The following is a 23807-nucleotide window of genomic DNA, read 5'->3' as shown; positions in this document are numbered from 1 at the left end:
AAGCGCAACGTGCTGAGTATCAGCGTCGCCGTCGACGGGAAGCTACTGCGAAGACAAAAGAGAAAGAAGCGGATGCAAAGCGGCGACGGCGACAACAAAGTTCTACACCACAGACTAGGGCTAAGGAAGCAAAGGCTAAGAGGGAAAAACGCCAAGCTGACGCGCAGTTGAGACAACTTGAAGCGAATGCAAGGCGGCAATACCGACAAGAAAATTCTACACCAAAGACGATAGCTAATGAAGCTGTGATTATAAAGTCAAAACGTAACCCGGAACTCGAAACCTCAAATCAGCTATAAAGAAGAATCACCGCTATATCACAATCGGTCTCAGCACTATCTCTTTGAATTAAAAAAATATATAATTATCACAACCACAATCAGTCTCAGTACTATCTCAACTTTAATCACAATAATCACCTCCGAAAGCTTCGCCCCATAATTATCTTCAAACAGCTTGAAATGCAGTGATTTTTTCTTTACGTCTTTATCGCCTGTACTGCTGCGTTGGCCGCGTGCCCTCGCCTAATAACTGCATCACCGTGACTGTGGTTATGCGCACGCGTCTTCAAAATCATGTCGTATTTTTTATGCATCTGCGAGACTGTCCGCAGCGTTTGTGGAGAGCAACGTCACTGTGACAGGTCGGGCCTAGGACACGTGCACACTTTCATTGTAGTTCTGTCAGTTACATTACATGATCATGTCAAGAGTGACTGTAATTTGGTCCACAACGGTTTTGGCAAACGATAACCACAGTGCAAGCGCTGGCTGCGCGCGTCTTTCCAAAGCTTTGAGCAAGCTGCTCTCAGCCTTCCTTCGAGGCGGATCGAAGGCTGCTCGCGGCCTTTGACCCGCCGCGATGAGGAAAAGTGCCCGGAACATTCGAATTTTGGCCCAATTGACATAGTGTAATTAGGCTGGGGATTTCCACAAATTCGTATCTGCCAGTTTCGCATCACTGAGATTCTACTGTACATTTAGATGAGCGCCTTTTTAACTCGCTTACAATAAAATGCGATGGGTTCGCAAAAAGCCTAGATAGAACTGGGCTGCATTTTTGTCAATGTGGCCAGATCCCGCACAGTAATTTTGATTTCTGGGACATTTTCCTGACAGCTGTTCAAGCATAAGAACTGGTCAAAATCCGGGAGTCTCCCGAAAAATCTGGGAGACTTGGCAGGTATGCGTAGTAATAGTTCTCTCAAAATCTCACTTAATTATGATGGTCACTCATCCAAAACACCATATACCACATACAGTTAAACCCCTTTATTAGAGGCATACTCCGGGCAGCAGTTCTTGTCTTTTAGATATATGAGATGTCTCTTATAAGCAAGGTACCTTGTATGCATTTTCTTATTGACCTGTATTTAACTGTAAGCACACTGATGTCTCTTATGTCAGTGTCTCTTATAAAGGGGTTCCACTGTACCATAAACCATAACAGAAAGTCAGAGAGAACGGCATTTGCATTGGTAAGGCGCTGATACATCCTTACTGCCGTTATAGCGTATGCTTGAAAAACACTGTTACTTCATATATTTGTCCTAGAAACCAATGCTGATTCTTTAGTGCTATGTGTTCGTCGTTGGACCCCGTGATACGGGCAGAATGAACATATCACTTCTCTGTCTGCATTGAATTCTCTCAAGGTGCCATGCCTATGATAAATAAATACCAGAAAAGAAAAAAAAACTGAATAACCAAGTGGTTATGATACTCTCGTGGATAGGCGGTGTCGATCTTGCCTCACCGCAAAATTTTCTTTTTGCAAAAAATTTATTTTTCTCTATAGTATCTCTTTCTCTTGCTCTCTCTTTACTCATTCTTTCACCAATTGAAGTCATTGCATCCCGAAGCAGAAAAACAAGTGAATGTACTCTGAAGCAAAGGAGCAAGAGAGTGAAGACAGCGTGTGCTGGTTCGTGATTATGATAGTTTTCTTTCTACGACGCACGACAAACCTCGAGCATGCCAGCTCTACATGATATTATCAACTGTCCCTTCCGCACGCGGTTGGTGTCTGCGCCGCACACTTTCCTGCCCCTCCGGCGGGTGCCTTGAAGTGAAACCCAACATGCCGCATAGTCACGTGCCTGACCCGGTCGGCCATCCGCCTTGTTTTGCATGGTGTGCTACGTGCGTGTGTATGCCTGTTGAATGCTGTAGAACGCGTTAAGAGGAAAAAAAAATGCCGTTCCATGCGTTAACGTTACAGTTCCACCAATCCTGAATGGAACGGTCACATTCCTTCATTCCTCCCAAAAAGAACTAGTTCCTGGAATGTCATTCCTTGGAACAATCTTCCATACAACACTGGCACCTTTCAATGAGACAACAAAACAGTTGAAGAAGACAGCACCGGGGCTGGAAATAGCAGGGTGGTGGGACATCAACTCAGAGCACCATTCCTCCTATAACTGCGCCTCCTGTGTTTAATCGCTGAACTCAAAAAGCAACTGACCTTCATGCGACTCCTCTGGCGTCTTTTTCTTCTTGCTTTCTTCTGGCCATTTACTCGCTCTCGTAGTCCAACTAAGTTCTTTAGACCACCACGCCTGAATACACGAACACTGCAAAATATTTAAAAATTGAAAGCACAACAACATATAGATGCATGAAAAAAGAAAAAAAGAACAAAAAAGCGGGTCCAGTACAGAGAGTACTGTTCCATTTCCTGGCTCGCACATCTTGAGCTACATATCTCTTCTTTTGCATAGGCCAGCTGTATATGATGGTCACACACTTTTATTACTTTCTTTTAAAGACGATAGTCTTTCTTGGGGACCTTCGACACAAAAATTTTGGTCTGTCTGTCTGTACATTTGTCTGTCTACTCGTAACGGCATCGGGTACTTGAAACGGCCGACTTCATCAGCAGCGCCCATTAATGTTGCTCAAAGTTGAGCGTTCATGCTTGTGCAATTGTCAATTAAAAAGCAATTATTGCGCATGTCTGGGGCACCATAACAACACCTATATATTCTGCATGTGCGTCTTTTACTAAAGAAGGCATACGTAAGAAATTTTAAGGCCCGTAGTGCTTATCACGCTGCGCTGACCATGCAACGCTTGCACGGAACGGGGAGTGTTTCTAACGCTTTGCTAAGACGAGACAGTGGTGGCACCTACCTATCGCCTTGCGTTCTACACTTTATCACTTCTGCGATGAGCGTGCACACCCGTCTCAAAGCCACGCGCTTTGTTTTCTAAGAAAACTGCCAGATGACGCTCGTGTCTCACGTGTGACGTGACTTGATGCGCTCGTTCGCCTCCGCTGCACGCTCGAGGCACTCTAACACAGTGTCTCCATAATACCACTCACCGATTTTCTTGCGCAGATCATCAAATAAATGTCTTCACTTTATTCACACGCAAAACTATCGTCTTTCGACGACATTTGCAGAAACATGCAGATTCGGGGCCAATTTTTTTTTTTTTACAATTCAACTTGATGCCAACTATGCTGAATTTTTCGACTGTTTGAGACAAACAAGTATATCACCTTGAAAAAAAAAAAAAAAACGCCAAATTTTAAAAAGATGGAGAATAGACTGAGGGGCCAGTTTTCTTTAGAGGCACAACCTATAAAGCCAACACATTATGACGACAACAAAAGCATAGGGGGCATCACTTTTAGTTTGCATCTGATGTGATGTAATTATTTTTCATATGTTCGCACCATACATGTAAATGTAAATAAACCAGTTTAGACACTTTTGTTATGACTTACATATCTACGTAGCATCTTTTGCCATCGCACATTCATTCAGCTATAAAGTTTATATGCATGTTCATGTACACTGTGTTTCATTCTATTATATCCATGTAGGCACCTACAGCATGCTCCCACCCACACTACCCTGCAAAGCCTTGTGCAAAGACAGCAGTACTTATATGTGAATAAAATAAAAGATAACATGGAGATCTGACACAAGAGACCCTTCATACTCATTGGCTGAACCATGAACAGTGTGCTTGAAACAGTGTTTGGGGTTCAGGTCAGGAAAGCGGTGGCAACTATTCGACGAAGCCTAAAAGGCTTGTAATGAAAACCAGCAGATAAAGAAGCCAAGAAAGCTATATGGGAACATAACTGTACAGTTTTAAGTGTACCGTATTTACTCGATTCTACCGCGCCCTCGATTGTAACGCGCGCCCGGTTTCCACGACAAAAAAAAAAAAAACTAAGACATCGGTTGCAACGCGCACTCTTTTTTCTCGTTGGCCCGCTTGATCACACCACTCGGGAAAACAACTCTTTTTGAGAGCGTCTTCCGTTTAAATATGAAGTACGGGGGAAGCTTATGCCCATCTGACGTGCAACGGAGCATTGCTGTCACTCTAGTTTTACCGTGGCCCGATGTCAGTACACGAACTTGCTTCGCCCCCTTCTCCTCGACGGTTGTGGTGCCAAACATGTCGAAGTAAAGAGGCGTCTGATCGGCATTCCCGATTTGCCCAAGCAGGTAGCCGTTGTTGTGCCGCAAAATTAGGAGGAACCTCTGAAGACTCTGAAGCTTTTCTTCGTACTCCTCTGGCAACTTCCGGCATATGCCCGTTCGCCTTCGGAGGGAAAAGCCTTTCCTCTTCATAAAGTTCGTTAGCCAGCACCTGCTCGCTTTAAAATGGCTCTGCATTAGCCCTTTTTCTAAGGCCAACTGCATAGCCTGCACTTGGAGCAGTTCTGTCGTCACGGGCCGCTGTGCCGCTCACTGCTTAATCACATACTCGCCAAGCAGCGCTTCAATTTGTAGAAACCGACCCTGCTGTGGTCCACTGAAGCCTTTGCTTGAATCTTTGCTGTCGACAATATTTTGCTTTTGTTTCCACCAGTCCCGCACGCACGTTTCGGGAACTCCGAATGACCGCGATGCGGCCCGATTTCTGTCCGTTCCGGCACACGCGATGACTTTTCTTTTAGAAAAGCATTGTGGTGCACTCGTCGAGTTTTTGGAGTCGGCCCTACCATGCCGTCGATGCTAATGTACTCCAAGATGACGAACTCCTCAGCACACGTATGAAGGGCCGCACATGGGAAACACATAGGCAGAAATGACCGACGCGCCATGCGGGCACACGTAGGGGGCGGCCATTCCGTAAGTGGCGATGGCAATAGAATGACCATATTCATTTTTTTTTTCATGCTCGATTCTAACGCGCATGCGATTTATTAACTCTCTTAACCGGAAAAAAGGTGCGTGTTAGATTCAAGTAATTACGGTACTCTAATTGTGAAATAAATGTGAAAAAGTAACATAGACGAAAAAACAACATGCCACCCGCAGGGACTGAAGCTGCAACCTTCAAATTATCTGCCCAATGCTCTTCCAATTGAGCTATGGAGGTAATCATACTCTCGGCTACTTTATCAGGTATTATCTGTGAAACGATTTAGCTCCAACCAAAAAGCACGTGAAGATGCGTAAACCCGACGTTTCAGAACAGACTAGGTTCCTTCCTCGGGGGGGACTGCGGCTACAATGCAGCGTTGTCTTCAAAGCACTTGCGTGGCGATTAATGACCCCCCTCTCTCTTTCTCGTTTTGCCGTGGAGCGTAGTCCATGTACATACATCGGGGGAAAAGTTCGGGGAGAGTGGTTGTTGTTTTTAGACGCAAGCTATGATGGCACTGAAAATGAAAGGTAATCTTGCAGCTTCTTTTAAATCAGCTGCTAAGCTAAGTAAAGCCCCGTTTTTTTTTCTTTCCCTCTTTTTTTTTGGGAGGTGTGTGTCCATACATGCACGCAATGCTAAACCACACACGGCGTTTATAGTCGCAGTAATAACAAGGAAAGAAAATGCAAGGTAGTCATTTCTCTGCTCGCTGTGCAGGTTCAGATGTGGCCTATAGAAAAAAGCTCGTATTATATGTATATGTTGCCCTTCCTGCCCCAAGCACAGCGCTCCAGCAATCGAGATAAGAATGCTGACCTCTGTAAAATTTCTGTATGCCATCCGTTTCCACCCTTCCATGCTTGCGATCGCTACTAGGTTATAGTAATTATACACCTGATGAAGGTTTATGCAAAATTCTGACAATCTCCAACATACCACAGCTCTAACTTTAGTTAAATGGGCTACGGATATGACAAAACTTCCTCAAAGTATTTTTCAGTTCATTGTAGTGAGTGTTCATAAGTATAGAGTAACATTATAGGGCAAAGCTGTGCATAGTTCAATGGCGCCAAATGCTTATAATTCGGAGGGATTCAGCCGCGCACCAGTTAACTCTGACAACTCCAGAGGGCTATTCAAACTCCCATGTTTTTAGTCGCACGATCTCAGCAGCTTAAGGCGCGAGCTCTCTTGCCACAGCAGATGGTGGAACTGTAGTTTTGGAAAAACCAAACGAACTACAGCAGAATATGATCATGATGATAGCGAGTGAGGGGGAAGTAGGGAGGTGGTTCTAGTCACCACCCAACAGAAGCGCTTGGGCCGCCAGGAGATCTAATGTCTACTAAAAGCGAAATCCACGACAGGAATGACAGGACGGTTTGCGCTGCCACCGTTAGCACAGCAGCTAGCTACGCTTACGCTGCTAGTTTCTTTGTGTTGTGACTACCGCCGTTGCGTGTGAGTCTACGCACGGTGCGTTTTCCGGCTGTGCTTGTGTGTGCTGCTGTCATGCTTCATAGTGATGACGACCATCACCGCAGTGAAGTGGCCACAGCAGCCAGCAAATGATCTGTTTTAAGTCTCTCCTTGTTAGTGGCATCCAGCTTATAGACTATGTCGCTATAGACGATAATGTTGCCGTTGCTGGTCTGCTGACTAACAATGAAATATTGATTTCATTGATATGTCGGGTTTAACGTCCCAAAACCATCATAAGATTATGAGAGACGCCATAGTGAAGATCTTTGCAAATTTCGACCACCTGGGGTTCTTTAACGTGCACCAAATCTGAGCACACGGGCCTACAGCATTTTCGCCTCCATCGAAAATCCAGCCGCCGTAGCCGGGATTAGATCCCACGACCTGCGGGTCAACAGCAGCGTACCTTAGCCACTAGACCACTGCAGTGGGGGACAATGAAATATCACCAGAAGTGCTTGAAGAAGATCAAAATCACAGTTGGAAGATTACAGTCGAGATAAGCCGACGCATCACACTGTTCAGGAGGCCGAAACCCTCACTGTCCTCAAGGAGTTCTGTGTCGGTTTTTACGACAGCAAGCGTTCGCACCACCACCTAATGGGGTTGAAGAAGATCCTTCTAGCGCCAATTCCGACAACGAGGTAGACAAAAATAACAGTTTTTTATAAAATAATGGTTTGTCTAAACAAGAGTATGTTTTCCTTTTGTTTTCATGGTCCATTCAATAATGTGAAATTCGTTGGTATGTGGGGTTTAACGTCCCATGTGAAATTCGGTTAACTAGAACATTTTCACCAGTCCAGTGAGATCCAGGCCAACAAGCTTTTATTGTGGGACTTAGTTGACAGACAGACTACGAGAGCAAAAATAAACAATTTACTGCTCATATTCATAGATTAAAAAAAATGTATTCTTTTAAAACAACCAACTATTTCATAATGGCAGTTTCCGTAAAGCACTATTTACAACCAATCGTAAGTAGGCAAAAACAGACAGCTTGCTTCCTACCCTGCAGCAGGCTTGCGAAGCGGTGCACGAAGAGGTAAGGCAGGCACAACACTTCGAAGTACTCGTGGTGCCTCTTCGCCCGGAATAGGCGGAGCATTTCTGTTTCGAAGGCCCCATAGTGATGTCCTTTTTTTAACTTCTTTGCCAGATTTGAACCTTTAGGAAGAGGGTGAGCGAAGGAAAAAAGAAAAAAAAAGCATCTTTATTAATAAATTATGCTGGTCAGAAAAATAACGTTGAAGAAAACAATGAAAATGAGACAGTACGAAGGAAAATGATGCAGACACAAGAGAGAGGAGCGTAGAGGGGCTTTATCAGCTACATTTAAGACTCTCAAGAAACTAAACGCCTAATTATCACCAGAAGAATGAAAGAAGAAACAGGGAGGGGCATCTATCCTGTTTCTTCTTTTGGTGGTGGTTCGGTGTCTAGTTTACTCCAAGTGATCAACCAACTGGCCCAATACAAGTTCGCTACACCTGTCTGACATTTGAAACAGCATACAGTACACGATTCCCCTAATATTTGTGATTGCCAGCTTGAAGGAGTACGCGAAATTTTCTCCAACGCATACAAATCATTAGTGAGACTTCTGGCTTCTAATAGCATAGGCATAATCTGTTGAACTATCTAGATGTAGAAACAACATTACCTGGTTCTGTCGCTGCAGAGGCACCTATAGATGTTCGTTCGCCTTTCACGAACAGAAGAGCGAAAAATCTAGATAAAGACATGCAAACCTGGGTCATAAAAATGCACCAGCACTACTCCCTAGGTAAACTATACAAACATATCAAAAAGCTACATACATCGGTTGGCAACTGCAATGCCAGCCATATAGAGTTGAGGTAAGGAAGAATTACATCGTCCAAGTCGTAATACTTCTTGCGGCGCTCCACCGCCAAGTTGTACAATGTCAAATGAGTAATGTCCATCCTGTAAAAATAATTTGAAATATCTCACCTGAAAGAAGAAACACTTCTGAACATTCCTACACTTGCAGATGAGTGGGCTGTACAAGTGCATCAACTTCAGGCGTGCTAACTGATCCAGATCCCCATTTAATTTCTTGGATCCATGCTCCCGTGGAATGGCCCATACATGAATGCCAACAGTATTTCATAGGCATACTTAACATAAACATGGTTACAAATACAAATACCCCCCCCCACCAATTTAATTGATGATTGATTGATTTGTGTGGTTTAATGTCCCAAAACCACCATATGATTATGAGAGATGCCGAAGTGGAGGGCTACGGAAATTTCGACCACCTGGGGTTCTTTAACGTGTACCCAAATCTGAGTACAGGGGCCTGCAACATTTCTGCCTCCATCAGAAATGCAGCCGCCACAGCCGGGATTTGATCCCACGACCTGCGGGTCAGCAGCCGAGTACCTTAGCCACTAGATCACCGTGGCGGGCCCCCCCCCCCCCCCCCCCCCCAATTTAAAACTGCCACACAAAGCATTGATATTTACAGCAAGTGTAACAGAAAATAAAATAAATGAAAAAAAGGGCATTGATTGAAAAACCTGCTTTGTTTAGATGCAACCATTTGAAATCAACCAATAAAAAAAGAAAGAAAGTAAACAAAATGTTTTTTGCACAATGCATAACCGACAGCACAGTGCACTGAACAGTGTACACAGCTATCAAAAGAACCACCCCTTGTTAAAATATGAGGCCATAACACAGCAAAATCTGTCAACCCAATAGGTTAACAGTAAGCATAGCATCACACATAAGTGATTCACTATATGGTTGACATGGCAACTAGATTTCCATTCAACAATAACAAAAGTGAATAACTGGACAAACCAGGTTAGGGGCATCCGCTTGACAACTTCTGGCCCATTATTGCACACAGAGCATGTAAAGTAGTAAAAGCTGTCACCATATAGCAATGGGGTTTCAAGGCCTTGAATGCAAGCTGAAAAATGAATGTTTTGGCATGTAATCGAATTATGCATTGTTTTGTAAAAGAAAAAATAATCTGGCTTATAGTAATCTATGAAATGCTGGTCATACATTGACACTCAATTCCTCTGGCGGTTTCAAATGACCTTCCATCCACATAAATAGCACAAAGCCCAACCTGACTAGATGTCTCGTAACATCTATCAAGTGCAAAGTTGCTTACTTTTCTTTCCAGTCAATTTATTATGTCATCCCCCCGACACCAGAAACTTTCTATACTTTCCCCATGTACATCAAAACAGAGTTCGACATAAGCACTGTAGCAGTAGCACATTTTGGCATGTTGGAAGCCTTCCTAAAATGATTTGCACAAATTAAGCAGAAGCGAGAATTAGCCCACTTGAAACAATCCTTCCCAGACTTGCTCACCTACAACTTGAAATGAATGCAATGAGAATGAATGCATATCAACTGCCGCAGAGACATGATAGCACCGGCACATTCTCTGGACAAGCCATAGCTCTCATCCTGCACCCTTCCTAGTTGTCCTCGAAAGTCTGCTCGCTGCTTACAGTGGTCTCTTTCAACTTGCCTAATTCACTATTCTTTGCAGTGTGTCGGCAGCCTTGGTCTCTTTTTAATGCACGAACTTTAAAGCAGTCATCCCATGCTCACTTATAGTCGCTCCCATCCAAATGCATCATTCTTAGCATAGACCACCAAAAATACTTAGCAGAGGCATTTGCCAGGCATTAACAAGTTTTTACTGACAATTAATCTTTCTATCTAACTCTTTTATTACCATGTCTATTAAAATTGAACACCAGTAATCAATGCTTTTAATAGTTAATTATGGCACGCTGAATTCGTTTCTTGAGCATCAAGCACTTCCAAGTGGTTATTCCAGACACTGAACTTTCAAAATCAGTTTGAATTCGTCAACTTTACCAACATACTGTTTTTCGACAGACGTTTGTCCGAAACAATGTGTGCATATTGTTGGGAAAGGGCACTTGGCGCACCACCAGTCGTAATGCTTCAGTAATATCAAGGTTCTGTAATTAAACATGCCCTTGCAAGTCAAATATTAGGTTATGGTGCCGTCTTTGCAATCTAACAGAGCTCATTACAGGTTTCATGTTCATTCACATGACAAAAATTCAAGGATTTTTAAGGACTTTCAAGGCTATGTGTGCAAATCTTTAAGGACCGCATTGTTTGTTGGAAACCCAATTAAAACATGTTCAGGGAAGGATAAAAGCCTGAAATAATTTTCGTTTAATTTATCGAAAAAGGGTAACATCACTGAAGCAGATGTCAAAAACATGGCTCCAGTGACATTTCCTTTCAAGAAAACTTTCAATCCTAGTTTCTTAAAGTTGCATAGGCAATCACTTACAGTATGAAACAAATGGCAAACTTTTATTCAGATAAAAGAAAACTAAAGAACAGTTATTACGCAATGCCTCGTTGCTTTTTCTAAATTTTCTTAACAATGTCCGCTATCTCCTGCCGCTTGGTCTTGACAGTCTTCTTAAGGTTGTTTGACTTGGTGATGCACGTACGTCAGGTCACTAATTATCTCTGCATTTTCTGCATATACGCCTGCTCTAGCTGTTAATTCTTGAACAGCGGCTTCTTACTTTTTTTTTTTTCATGTAAGCCTTTTGACCTCTTCCTTAATGCGACAGTTGTTTTTCCATTTCGCATCCTCCTGCTCCAGAATTTTCTGAGTTTCCAGAAATGCACGGTGTCGGCTCTGTGCATAAGCGACTGATGTTCTAAATTCTTTTAAGATGGGCACATTACATATGCACCCTGCTACATTTACGGCATCGCAAATAATGCGCTGTAAAATTTCCAACATTTACTAAAATTAAAAAGAAATCTAAGGATTGTCAAGGATTTGCACAAATTTCAGCACTTTCATGGCTTAGAAAAGGAACTTGTTAAATTCAAGGGTTATCAAAGATTTTAAGGACCTGCATGAACCCTGTGATCAATAATAACTGCCCAAAATTTGTACCAGCTGCTGACTATAGAGCTGTTGTTTTGGAGTCTGGGAAGCTTTGTTTCACAAAAACTTATTTCCGCAAGTATGTTGCACGTATAACGTGCACAGGTGGACTTTACAACCAGTTTCCAGCTGAGTTAACTTTCGCTTCTTTTGTTAAAACATACAGATAGGCACATGAAGTTTCGCTAGCCGTTCCCACATGCCCATTGGTGTCCTCATAGACTGTGAGAAACGTTGTGCCGCTCGAAATTATCTTGCAACTGCACGTGAACAGAGTGACGAGGAAATGAGCTTTGAGTCCGAAGATAACAGCACCTCTGAAGTAACAATGTTTTCTGTCAGCCTAGGACATCCACAATTGTACAGTGGTTGGTTTCATTTGTGGCCTCAAGTGGCCTTCTCTGCTGTACGTGCGTAGGTGCTGACCTTTGTACACAATCTTAAGCTACTGTAGTTACGCGTGCGAAATCCCCATATCACTCGACGGCGATGTGCTGGCGCCGGCTGCAAAGCTTCTCTTCACACCAAGAAGGCCACCCAGAGCACATGTCGGCCCCACACTTCTTAGCGGCACAAAACCGCCCCCCCCCCCCCTTACCTTTTCCCCGATAGCAGTGGTGATCAATACTGTTTGCTAAAATATATATAAATAATATGCTTAGATGCATATTTCGGAATGCCTACTTAGTGGAGAGAGGTCGCTCATGGTAAAAATTGACGCCCTATGGACTGGTGAAGTCAACTGGCCTTCTGATGTAATAGGCATTGTTCATATCTTCTGCAACCACATAGAACATTAACAGGCTTTTCTTGTTCAAAAAAAAATATATATATATATATATATATATATATATATATATATATATATATATATATATATATATATATATATATATATATATAAATTGTGCGAAAAGCGCATGAGTACACCTGTATTGCACGTAAACCAGGATATGCTTCACTGCATTGCACAAGCATTGATAGTGCCTTGTTTCAGATTTCATTTGTGCATGTTAATAAAAACATTGTGCAAAACATTTATTATTTATTTATACTAATCCTGGGTTGTTCACTTATAAAATTTTACATAATGATTTTTCTGTGCCTTGAATGTTTTTTTTTTGTAAATTTAGCATTTTTTGTTGCTCTGTCTTTCAGTTGACAGCAAAACATTTCACACACACACATATATATATTTTTTTTCAGTACAACTTATATTTTATATTAGAAGGAGCACCGCATTATGCATAATTTGGTATGCTGCAATGCATGCTAGAGTAATTTTCAAACTGGTGTAATATTTATTGCCCACACCTTTGAAAAATGGTCGTAGTAACGACAGAGTTAAGTGTAAAATGCAATTCTTGCAGGCCTATTAGTTGGCTGTTATTATCAAAAGTGCTTAAATTAAATATTTGTGAAAGTTAGTAGCTAGAGTTTTGCTCCAAATTATAAGCTCACGCCAAGGTTTTTATAGTATTATACCTTCATGAAACCACTGTAGGCACGAACGACACTGAAGCATCTTCAAATTCCACCTGAAAAAGTAAGGCAAGGTCATAAATACATAAACAAATGAACAAGAGCAATTTGATCTATCATTTAAATATAAGACATGGCAACAAAGATGACCAAATGAATGCATTCATGTCCCAGTAGTACTTTATGAGATCAACAGTGCGAGCAAAAAAGCCGCAGTATATGCAGAGAGAATGGGATTCAACGTCTAAATCAGTGCAGACCACTTATAATGCAACCGCTTTTTGCGCGAGACCGGTTATAACGTGTATTTTTTTGAGCACCGATATGTTGCCCGTAGAACTCAATGTATAGGCCGACCGTTTATTGCGTAGGCGCACGAAGGAGAATACCGGTTATAGCGTGGAGTTTTTAGGTCCGCGACCATAAAATCGGCGAACGGAGCACGGTCGGCACGGTTTCCCAGAGGCGTTCCCGGCGCGCCAGAACGTTGGGAGTGTGAGCGGGGGAGGGCGCACGAAGAGACCGCCGCGAAAAGTCAAACATTGTGGAGGAGAAGAGAGGGTACAGTAGGGAGGAAGTCGGGGAGACCTTGGAAGGAGGGAGTGTGTTTTCGTCACCGTGGCGACCGTGGCAGCGTCCAATCCGGGTGCGCGCTGCGCGGAGTGGGGAAGAAAAGCGGTAGCATGCTTTTTTTTTTCTCAACCTCCTTTTTTTTTGCCTCTTTGGATTTGCTGTGTGCGCTTCGCCGTGTCGTTGCCGTCTGAGAGCCCAGAGCACGTGTGTTGTGTAGCTCCTGTCGCCATGGCGTCGGTGGCGTCTTCAAGCGGTGTGAAAAACGCCGTGCCTTATCACTGGAGATAAAGGAATGCGTCATAAGGGACATTGAGAGTGGCCTGAAGAAGGCATCGGTGGCGGCGAAATACGGCGTTTCAGACACAACCGTGTCGACTATCTACAAAAACACGGACAAACTTCGGCAAGATTCGTCTTCCCTGTCACGGAAGAAAATACGTACGTAAAAATACGAAGACGTGGACGCAGCGCTGTTCAGGTGGTTTTGCGAAGTTAAGGCTCAGGGCATCCCAGTAGGTGGCCCCATGCTCCAACAAAAGGCCAAGTGTCTCGGAGCTCTTTTAGGCCACGACGACTTCAATCCACAAAACGGGTGGATTCAGCGTTTGAAAGATCGCCATGGGATCAGCTGCAAAGTGGTGTGCGGAGAAAGCGGTGCTGTCGACGACAAGTCTATCGAAGTCTGGCTTCGCTTGAACTTGGAGAGTATGCTGTCGACCTATGCTGACAGAGACATTTATAATGCCGATGAAGCTGGTTTATTTTATAACCTTCTGCCCAACCCCACGCTTGCGCTGAAAGGTGTGGAGATAGGTTTGCACAAGGCTTACCTACCATGCGCAACCGTGTAGGGATGCGACGTCCTCCACTGCCGCTGCATGCGAAGACGTTGCGGCTGGGTTCGTCGTTTTCTCCGGCACGGCGCAGAAACCACGCACAAGGCAGGATAACAACAACATAGGGTTTATTAACCCAAGATGCAGCACAGTGCGACACTCACGGGCTTGCAGGCCGTATAGGGAACTCCGCAAGACCGAGCAAGTACGCTTGCCTAGTGCGCTACGACTCCCGCACAAGGGCCAAAGTCGAACGCTCGAACGAGAAGCCGCCTGCTAAGCAGCGCGTCAACCTCTCGTGGAGGCCTGAGAACATCTGGCGCGGCGAGCGAATCGTCCGGTGCAACACAGCTCGTAGGAGAGGAGGATGTCACGCGCGCCCAATGGGAAATGGCGCTGCGTTGTGACGTAGGCCTGCGCAGCACACCAGCATAGCGTGCCCGGACATGCCAGCGCGGAGAGAAGCCGACGGTTGACTGGCCCAGACCAAGAGGCACCCTGGGAAGCCATCTTGGCGGATGCCGGTGCTTATGCGCACCCGGGCTACGCTGGTGGCGCGCGTGCGGCAACTGGGGAATGAGGCGCCAGGTAGGAGGGCGCTCTCGATTCCCACATCCCTCCTCCTAAGACCGAGGCCGCCCTAAAGACGTCGTAATGACAGCATCCACCGACACCGAAAAAACTGAGGTCCAGGTCCATGCCGTCCACGAGATCGTCGGGCGTCCCGGTGTCTTCGTTCGGCAGCGTCTCAGCAGGAGCCTGGGGCCGCGGGAGGGCGGCGGACACCGTAGCAGCGATGGCCGACTTGAATGAAGAGTTTTTGACGAGCGCCGCCACGACCGCCTGAACGGAGTCGGTCAACAGGGCAGGTTGAAGGCCCGGGCCAGGCGGCACCGCCGGAGTGGACATGACCACAGGGGCACCGCCGGACTTCGCTCGGTGAACCCTCGAACGGAGGTGGGTAGTCTCGTGCACCAGCAGGACACCACAAGCGTCGCCGTAGGAGGCCTCAGGAACAGACGGCATCAAGGCACCTCCAGAAGCGTCGAGCAGGTCCGAAAGGGTGCGTCCGCGGAAAGGACGCGGGACGGACTCGGGGTCTAACCCCACCCAGGCTTTGCGTTGCTTGGACCAGCGACGAGTCGACACGAAGGCGACCAGGGCCTCAGTGCCATGTTGAAACGTCCACGTAGCGACTTCACGACGAGGCGCTGTCTTGTTAGCCGGGGCCGGGGGAGCATTCAACGGAGGCAGCATGGACGTGGCCGGTGCCTGCGGAACGACCGAGCGCGGTTAGTCTCCCGGGATTTTTCTTAGAAGAATGGGTCATCGAGGAGGACATAACGAATGCTGAGGTGTCGGTGAAAAGCAGAAACGCACTGAAGGTGCAGCCCCGGAGGCGCGACAGGCTGGCTCAATAAAGAGAGCCTCCCCGTCGGTTTGAAGGTTGCGTGAGCCAATAGGGCACACGCTTCCCTTCTCCTGCCGACTACACGGAAGATACCCAGTGAGAGAGTGAGCCACCGGGGAAAGGGCTTTTTTCTCTCGAGCAGCCGGGAGTGCTGGGAACTGGGTGGATATTCCGCGCGCAGCGCGTGTAATGGTGTTCCCAGGGAGAAAGCTCGCCAGGTAGCCGTTACTGTTGCTGCTGGATGGGCTCTCGCACAGCAGCTACAAATCTCCGCTCCTTTACATGGAGGGGATAACGTCCCGCTACATGCCAAGGGCAAAAATCAGCCTAAGTACGTTTTCGCAGGTTGTACCAGTGGCGTGGTTTGGAACCAGCCTTATCCCTGTTTCCCTGCGGTTCGGTGACCGCCTCCCCCTCCCCGAAGTCGTTGCTGCGGGCAACGAAAGGTTTGAGCTCGGAGACGTTAACTGGACCGCCGACTGGTCTCCCTTGGAAGTCAGCCAGCTTGTATACCAGGGACGACACTTTGGTGAGCACTCGGTATGGGCCCAACCACTTGGCCGAAAGGGAGGCCGAGATGCCTTTGGCGGCGTCACTCAAGACGTGTTTGCGCCTGAGGACGAGATCGCCGACATCGTAACGGATATCCCGATGCGACCGGTCGTACTGAGCCTTCTGACCAGCTCGCACTTTCGCCAGGTTGGAACGCGCCAGGTCAAGGGCCATGTCTATCCGTGAGCGCAGTTCTGCCGCGTAGCCAGACGGGCTGACCTTTGCGGCGCGTGCCTTGCCGCCGCCCCGTAGGACGCGGTCAATGGGGTTAGGCAGCTCTTTCCCAAAGTTGAGGAAAGCGGGCGTGTACCCTGATGAGCGATTGACCGTAGACCGCAAGGAGAAGCCGATCTCGTTAAGACAAGCATCCCAATCCCTGTGTTGCTGCGCAAAGGCTGTCAGCAAGGGCTTGAGGTTCCGGTTGATCCGCTTCAGTCGGGTTGCCCTGTGGGTGATACGTGGTTGTTTTATGGTGCTTAATGGCAAAGGCAGCACACGCATCCACAAACACTTTGGCCGTGAAATAGGACGCATTGTCCGTGATCAACTCCGGCGGAAAGCCAAAGCGGGTAAAAACCTCGGTCAACTTGTCCCAGATTACGCGTGCCGTTAACTACCGAAGGGGAAAGAGTTCGACCCACTTCGTGAAGTGATCTGTGACAGCCAGGAGAAAAACATGGCCTCTCCGGCTTCTGGGGAAAGGTCCCATAATGTCACAGGCCGCAACCTGCCAAGGCTGTTGGCTGTCGATCGGCTGCATGAGCCCGGGAGGCTTGCCCCCGCGAGGCTTCACGCATTGGCACACGCGGCGTGAGCGGGCGTAGTGAAGGGCATCGCGCTTCATGCCAGGCCAGGTTGCGGAGCGGCACAACTTTTGGAAAGTCTTCAGGCCACTCGCGTGTCCGGCCAACCGCGAGACGTGGAAATAACCTAGGGTGGCTTTCCTTAGACTGCGGGGTATCACCACCTTGAAAGACTCCTGGGGAGCTTCTTCAGATGGGACGTAGCGCAGGAGAACGCTGTCGGCATCAAGCAGGTACGAGTCCAACGTGCCCGCAGCAGCAATACCAGCCTGCGTACGGCACTCAGCGCCGACAGCAATACCAGCTATCTGTTCGCGCCCGGCGGCTTGACCGCCACGCTCCGCTTGGGAGCTCGGCTCTTTGAGCTCGTCAACGATGTGTTGACAAAACGGACTGTCCTGCTGTGCCTTGAGCAGCTCCTCTCTGCTAAAGACGATACCGGCGGACGTGACAGGGTCTATTAGGTATGCGTCCTCACCCTAGGCTGTCGGCTCGAAAGTCACTTCGCCATCGGAGTTCGCGCCTTTCGACCCTTTGAAGCCAGAGGGCCCGGTGTCAACTTGATGCGATTGCTCTCAGGAGTGGCAGACACCGAAACGGGGGCACGCGACAAGGCGTCAGCCACGACGTTCGAACTCCCTTTTCGGTAGCGCACAACAAAGTTGTACCGCTGCAAGGTCAACGCCAAGCGCGCGAGGCGGCCCGAGGGCTCGCGCAAGCGCTTAAGCCAGGTGAGTGCCATGTGGTCCGTTTCCACCACGAATGGCACGCCGTCGAAATAGCAGTCGAACTTCCAGAGAGCAAAAACTACAGCGAGGCATTCCCTTTCTGTGACGCTATAGTTACGCTGGGCGGCGTTAAGTGACCGCCTCGCAAAGGCGACTGGCCGGAGGACGCCGTCGTGCTCCTGAAGGAGTACCGCGCCGAGACCCAGGTCGCTCGCGACCGCTTGGACAACGAACTCTCTGTTCAGGTCGGGCAGTTTTAACTCGGCTGTGGCCACTAGAGCTTCGGAAAGCGCCTTGAAGGCTCGCTCTTGTTCTGGCCCCCAGCTCCATCGTGCCGACTTTTTCAAGAGTGCAGTCAAGGGAGCTTGAAAGGCCGCACAGTTCGGGATAAATTGTCGACAGTAGTTTACCATGCCCAAAAAGTGCCTCAGGCCCTGAATGTTTGCTGGTGTCAGGTACTCCACAATAACACGTACCTTCTCCCCGCACGGCAGAACACGACCGCTCTGAATGGTAAAGCCTAATAGTGAGATGCGAGTCTCAGCTATTTGAGCTTTCTTCAAGTTCAAAGTCAACCCGGCGGCATGCAACCTCCCGAGGACATCCTCCATGTGGTGAAGGTGTTCCTCGAACGTTTGAGAGAAGACGACGATGTCGTCGAGGTACGCCATGGCGTGTTGCCATTTAGCGTCCCCTAGAACGCGGTCTATCAATCTCTGGAACGTAGCTGCAGCTACAGAACAGCCAAACGGTATGCGGGTAAACTCGTACAAACCTCTGTGAGAGGTGAACGCAGTTTTCTCCGCGTCCGCTTGCTCTACCTGACCCTGTAGGTAACTGTGGCTAGCATCCAAGGTGCTGAAGTAGCAAGCACCACCTAGAGCAGCCACAATCGAGTCAACGTTAGGCATAGGATAAGCATCCTTCCTCGTGACCTCGTTCCGCCGGCGGTAGTCCACACAGAGCCGATGAGAGCCGTCTCTTTTGGGGACCATTACCACCGGTGAACCCCAAGGACTGTTTGAGCGTTGGACAACACCGGTCTCAATTAACTCATCCAGTGCCTGGTCAATTGCTTTCCTCTTTGCCGCACTAACGGAACGAGGATTGCATTTTCACGGTTGTGCGCCACCTGTGTCAATCCGGTGCCTCACCAGAGAGGTGCAACCCGGGCGTTCTGTGAACGTGTTGCTGAAGCGTGTCAACAGCGACGACAGGCGTGCTTTCTCGTGTTACGACAAGCTGTCCGGCAAAGGCAATAGCGAGCCATTCGAGTTGCTGCTTAGCGGGGAGGTCACCGGCATTGCCGAGACCTCGTTCACCGCGGCAGCATTATGCTCGAGGGAAAGCTGTACGCGCGGACCATTTTCCGCGGCGCCGGCTAAAGGACCAGTCTTGGCGTCGGAGGGGGAGACGCAGGCCGCGGGGGCAACGCTTGGTCTCCTTTCCTCCTTCCTCTTCTTGGCGTGCGGCGACTTACTGGCAGCCGAGACCACGGGAGGTGCAGCGAAAGGCCGAAGGGCGCCAGAAGGGCCGTTCCTGTAGCCTCCGCTTGCGACGTCAATCACGATACCTGTGCGCATGAGAAAGTCGCGACCGAGAATCACAGGCACGGAAAGACCAGAGAGATGCACAAAGCGCTGTCGGCATGCGTGATTCTCCCAACGCACGACAAACCGCGCAGTGCCGCACGAGGTGCCGGTACCGCTGGCGAGGTGGAAGGCAGTGTCGCAAGCTCAAATGCGGACAGAGCGGTCGCGCAAATGAGCCCTAACCTCTTTGCCGAACAGCGAGATAGAAGCACCGCTATCCAGCAACGCCGCAAACTTTCGTCCAGCGATCGTAAGGGTGATGAACGGCGCCGGCGTGACTGGAATGTCATGTCCAGCGCGACACGCCATCGGTGCCAGAGGTTGTGTTACACTCCCGTGCTCTCTTACTGCTGCAGCCGCCGGCAAGGGGGAGCTCACCGACGGCTCACCCCGTTTCCCGATGGGCGAGCAGGCCCTTGTGTCAGTTGGGGCGCGTTGCATTCACGCGCGGTGTGACCACGCTCACGGCAACGAAAGCAGACGCCTTTTCCTCCAACAGGGGGGGATTTCGGCAATCCTTTAGAAACACGAGGTGTCCGTTTGCTAGCCACAGTGGGGGCTCCGCGATCGGATATCCCCTCGTGCACTGGAGCACGGGGTTTCCGTTCTTGTTCACGCTGCCGGGCAACGGTGGCCGCCCGGGCGTACGAGTAAGGGTCCAGAGCGCGGTCCGACACATCGAGCGCGTCTCGGTCTCTCGCGGCAGAGGCCGCCTCATGGTTCGGGGAAGCCCAGTGTGACGAGTCACGACCAGCCCACGCACAACGAGGCTCGAGAGACGCGGACAGCGGTGGCGGCGGGCGATAGGCTCGTGCCGCCAGAATGTCGCCTTGAATACGCTTCGCATCGGATGCCACCTCGTTTAGGTCACGATAGTGGGCGCTCCGAAGGTAAGAGGCGAAGGTTGGATGAGCCTGGCGTATGGCTCGCTCCACCTTCTCGGCGTCTGATGCCGTAGGATCGGCAAGGAGGTAGAGCTCCAGCAAAGCCCGAACGTACTTGAGAAGAGATTCGTTGGGATGCTGTGTGCGAAGCTCTAACTCGCGACGCATGCGGCGCTCGTATTCAGGAGGAAGGAATTCGCTATGAAAGAGCGCCCTAAACTCCTCCATCGAGCGAGCTTGGTGGCCGACGAGCCGGTACCACCTCGCCGCTTGGGCTGTCAGTGACACGGGCAAAACAGAGCCTAGCATAACGCTGTCGCTCAGCCACGTAGCCTGCTGATAGCAGTGCAGCACATCGAGGTACTCTGTGGCACTGATGCGGTCCGAATAACCGCTGTACTCAGGCAGAGGTACCCTTAAGCTACTCGGAACACTTGGCTGAGGGGACTCGGGGTCTCCCTTTAGAGCACAAGGCTGCGAGCGCACCACTTCCAACAGAGCGTTTAGGAGCTGCGCCACAGTTGCGTGCAGCGGTGACTGCTCCGACGCGGGCGCGGCCGTAACAGGTGCGCGCGCCTGTTCCCCAACATGCGCGTCCGATCGAAAAGGGTCAGTACACGGCATGGAGAAGTTTGCGCTCCGACTGGTGCTTGAGGCCTCACGCGACTGGCAAACGGGTCGACAGCAGAGCACGGTGGCCCACGTCCATCGAAAGGGTCGCCCACGCGAGTCTCAGGCACGCGAGCATCGGTGAACGCGGCGACGTTGTCGGTTAAGCGAGCAGGCTCGCGAACGACATCGTCAACCCTTTGCGCTCGCGACCACGACGGGTCAGTAAGCGCGTTCCCGCCAACACCTGAGTGCCCCCGATAGGAAGGACTGGGTGCGGCGATTTCAGCTGTCAACCGTGCTGCTGACGGGGAAAGGCCAGTGAGCGGAGACTGCGCCGGGGACAGGCCCGTAAGCGCGTGAGTCTCGAACAGCTGATACAGCCCGTTACTGGCTTGGCTAGGACTGTGGTCCTCGTTCAAGCGACTCGTATCACGGTAGGGGGCCCCGAAAAAGGGATCTCTCCCGGTGAACGAAAGCAGAGGGTCGCCGAGAGGGCCGTACCTCGTGCTGTTGCAGCCGTCCGCCTCGAACGAGATCAAGTCCGTCGCCAGAGGATCGAATAGGAACGAGCGCCTCGAAGGGGTCTGCTCTGAAGCCATGCCGAAAGCAAATTGGGCGCCAGTTATGTGGAGATGGGTTTGCACAAGGCTTACCTACTATGCGCAATTGTGTAGGGATGCGACGTCCTCCACTGCCGCTGCGAGCAAAGACGTTGTGGCCGGGTTCGTCGTTTTCTCCGGCACGGCGCAGAAACCACGCACGAGGCAGGATAACAACAACATTGGGTTTATTAACCCAAGATGCAGCACAGTGCGACACTCACGGGCTTGCAGGCCGTATAGGGAACTCCCCATGACTGAGCAAGTACGCTTGCCTAGGGCGCTACGGCTCCCGCACAAGGGCCGAAGTCGAACGCTCGAACGAGAAGCCGCCTGCTAAGCAGCGCTTCAACCTCTCGTGGAGGCCTGAGAGCATCTGCCGCAATGAGCGAATCGTCGGGCGCAACACAGCTCGTAGGAGAGGAGGATGTCACGCGCGCCCAATGGGAAATGGCGCTGCATTGTGGCGTAGGCCCGCGCAGCGCACCAGCGTAGCGTGCCCGGACATGCCAGCGCGGGAAGAAGCCGACGGTTGACTGGCCCAGACCAAGAGGCGCCCTGGCAGCCATCTTGGCAGATGCCGGTGCTTATGCGCACCCGGGCTACGCTGGTGGCGCGCGTGCGCAGCTGGGGAATGAGGCTCCAGGTAGGAGGGCGCTCTCGATTTCCACAAAGGCGAAGCCTGCTCCAGCCGCAAGGTCTCAAAGGAACGCATAACTGTATTGTTTTGCGCCAATTTGGACGGGAGCGACAAGTGCCGCCTTTTTGTCATAGGTAAATTGGCAAAGGCCACGTTGCTTTAAAAAGCGAGAGTGCCTGCCAGTGACCTACAAAGCCAATAAAATGGCGTGGATGACGCAGGATTTGTTCACCAGCTGGCTTTGCAAGTTTGATGAGGATATGGTGGCAGAGAAGCGGCAGGTCGTGCTTATCCTCGACAACTGCACGGCCCACAATGTCAAACCAAAGTTGACCGCAGTCAACCTAAAGTTTTTGCCTGCCAACACTACAGCAAAAAGTCAACCTCTCGACCAGGGTGTGATCACATGGTGCTGTACAAAAAGCACATTTGCGAGAGAGTTTTGCTGAGCATGCAGCAGCAGCAGCCTCTTAAAGTGAACTTAAGGGGCGCAATTGACATGGTGGTCGCTTCATGGTGGCAGGTAAAGGCCGATACCATAAGCAAGTGTTTCAAGAGGGCAGGCTTCGTGCGCAATGCAGAGGCTCTGGAAGACGATGAGCAGAGCGACACGTCGCTCGCTGATGAGACCCTCAAAACTGACGACGTGTGGTCCTGCCTCGTTGACAGCAACTTTGTAACCGCCACCGACACTTACCAAAAATTTGTCGATGCCGGGGAGTCGGAGCTTCCTGTCTGCGAGGAAGCGAGCACAGATGACGCGAACGTCGCAGCGGTGCGCAGTAGTGCGGAGGTTGCAACGGAATACGAGTCGGACGGCGAAGACGATGTGGACCTGACGCCAGAACCAGATTTCCCGTGCAAAGACGCATTGGAATACCTCGCTAAAGTGAAAACGTACTGCGCGAAAAACAGTTTGAGCGAGAAATCGCTTCAGTGCTTAAGCTTTGTGGAGGACGAAATTGTTCGCAGCGCTGTTCGCAAGCATCGCCAGACGAAAATAACGGCGTTCTTCCGCTGATGCCGGACTTGAGAACTTTGTTTCCGTGCGGTGTTGTGATTGTGTTGAATGTGTCTGCGAGTGAAAAGTGTAGTAAATTGCTTTTGAAAGGTGAGTTGCCCTTTTGACATAGGCAAAGGCCGACAAAAGCATGCTTTGGTTATAACGCGGTACCGCTTATAGCGCGGATTTTTAGAATGATGATGATTAGTGGAGTTTATTGGCGCAAGGGCCAGATGTGGCCAAAGAGCGCCAGAGCGATGATAATGAACTGTGCGATGTGCAATGTAGATAAAACAGATGTGACGTGGCTGTAAATGGGCCTAAAAACAGTGGCTATGGGTGCGTAAAAATATATACATAGTAAAATTATGGCAATGACAAATGATGTGTGCTATGGAGACATAAAATGGTTTAAAAGTGATATGTATGTGAAATAAAAACTTGGCATGGAGCACCAGTGCCTCGACAGAGCCCTTAAAACAAGAGCATGGAGGCCTCGTCTTATTGAAAGCTGCTATCACAGCGGCATCCTCTGAACAGAG

At 49.1% G+C, this 23807-nt stretch overlaps 1 protein-coding gene across 3 annotated transcripts in view; it reads right to left on the bottom strand.

The window, feature by feature from the left end:
• The window catches only part of Pcl (polycomb protein Pcl), a 135133-nt gene that overhangs the window by 11361 nt on the left and 99965 nt on the right, over window positions 1–23807 (bottom strand). For all 3 annotated transcript variants that reach the window (XM_075878805.1, XM_037435919.2, XM_037435920.2), the window contains 6 exons: window positions 13036–13088; window positions 9435–9546; window positions 8423–8549; window positions 8266–8333; window positions 7614–7769; window positions 2467–2575 (listed from right to left, as the gene is read on the bottom strand). In XM_075878805.1, coding sequence (XP_075734920.1) covers window positions 2467–2575; window positions 7614–7769; window positions 8266–8333; window positions 8423–8549; window positions 9435–9546; window positions 13036–13088 — 625 coding nt within the window. The remainder of the gene's footprint in view (window positions 1–2466; window positions 2576–7613; window positions 7770–8265; window positions 8334–8422; window positions 8550–9434; window positions 9547–13035; window positions 13089–23807) is intronic.

This window comes from Rhipicephalus microplus, chromosome X, assembly GCF_043290135.1.
Source record: "Rhipicephalus microplus isolate Deutch F79 chromosome X, USDA_Rmic, whole genome shotgun sequence".
In the NCBI taxonomy this organism is placed as follows: Eukaryota; Metazoa; Arthropoda; class Arachnida; order Ixodida; family Ixodidae; genus Rhipicephalus; species Rhipicephalus microplus.
The sequence above is the reverse complement of the archived record's forward strand: the minus strand, read 5'-3'. Positions and strand labels throughout refer to the sequence as shown.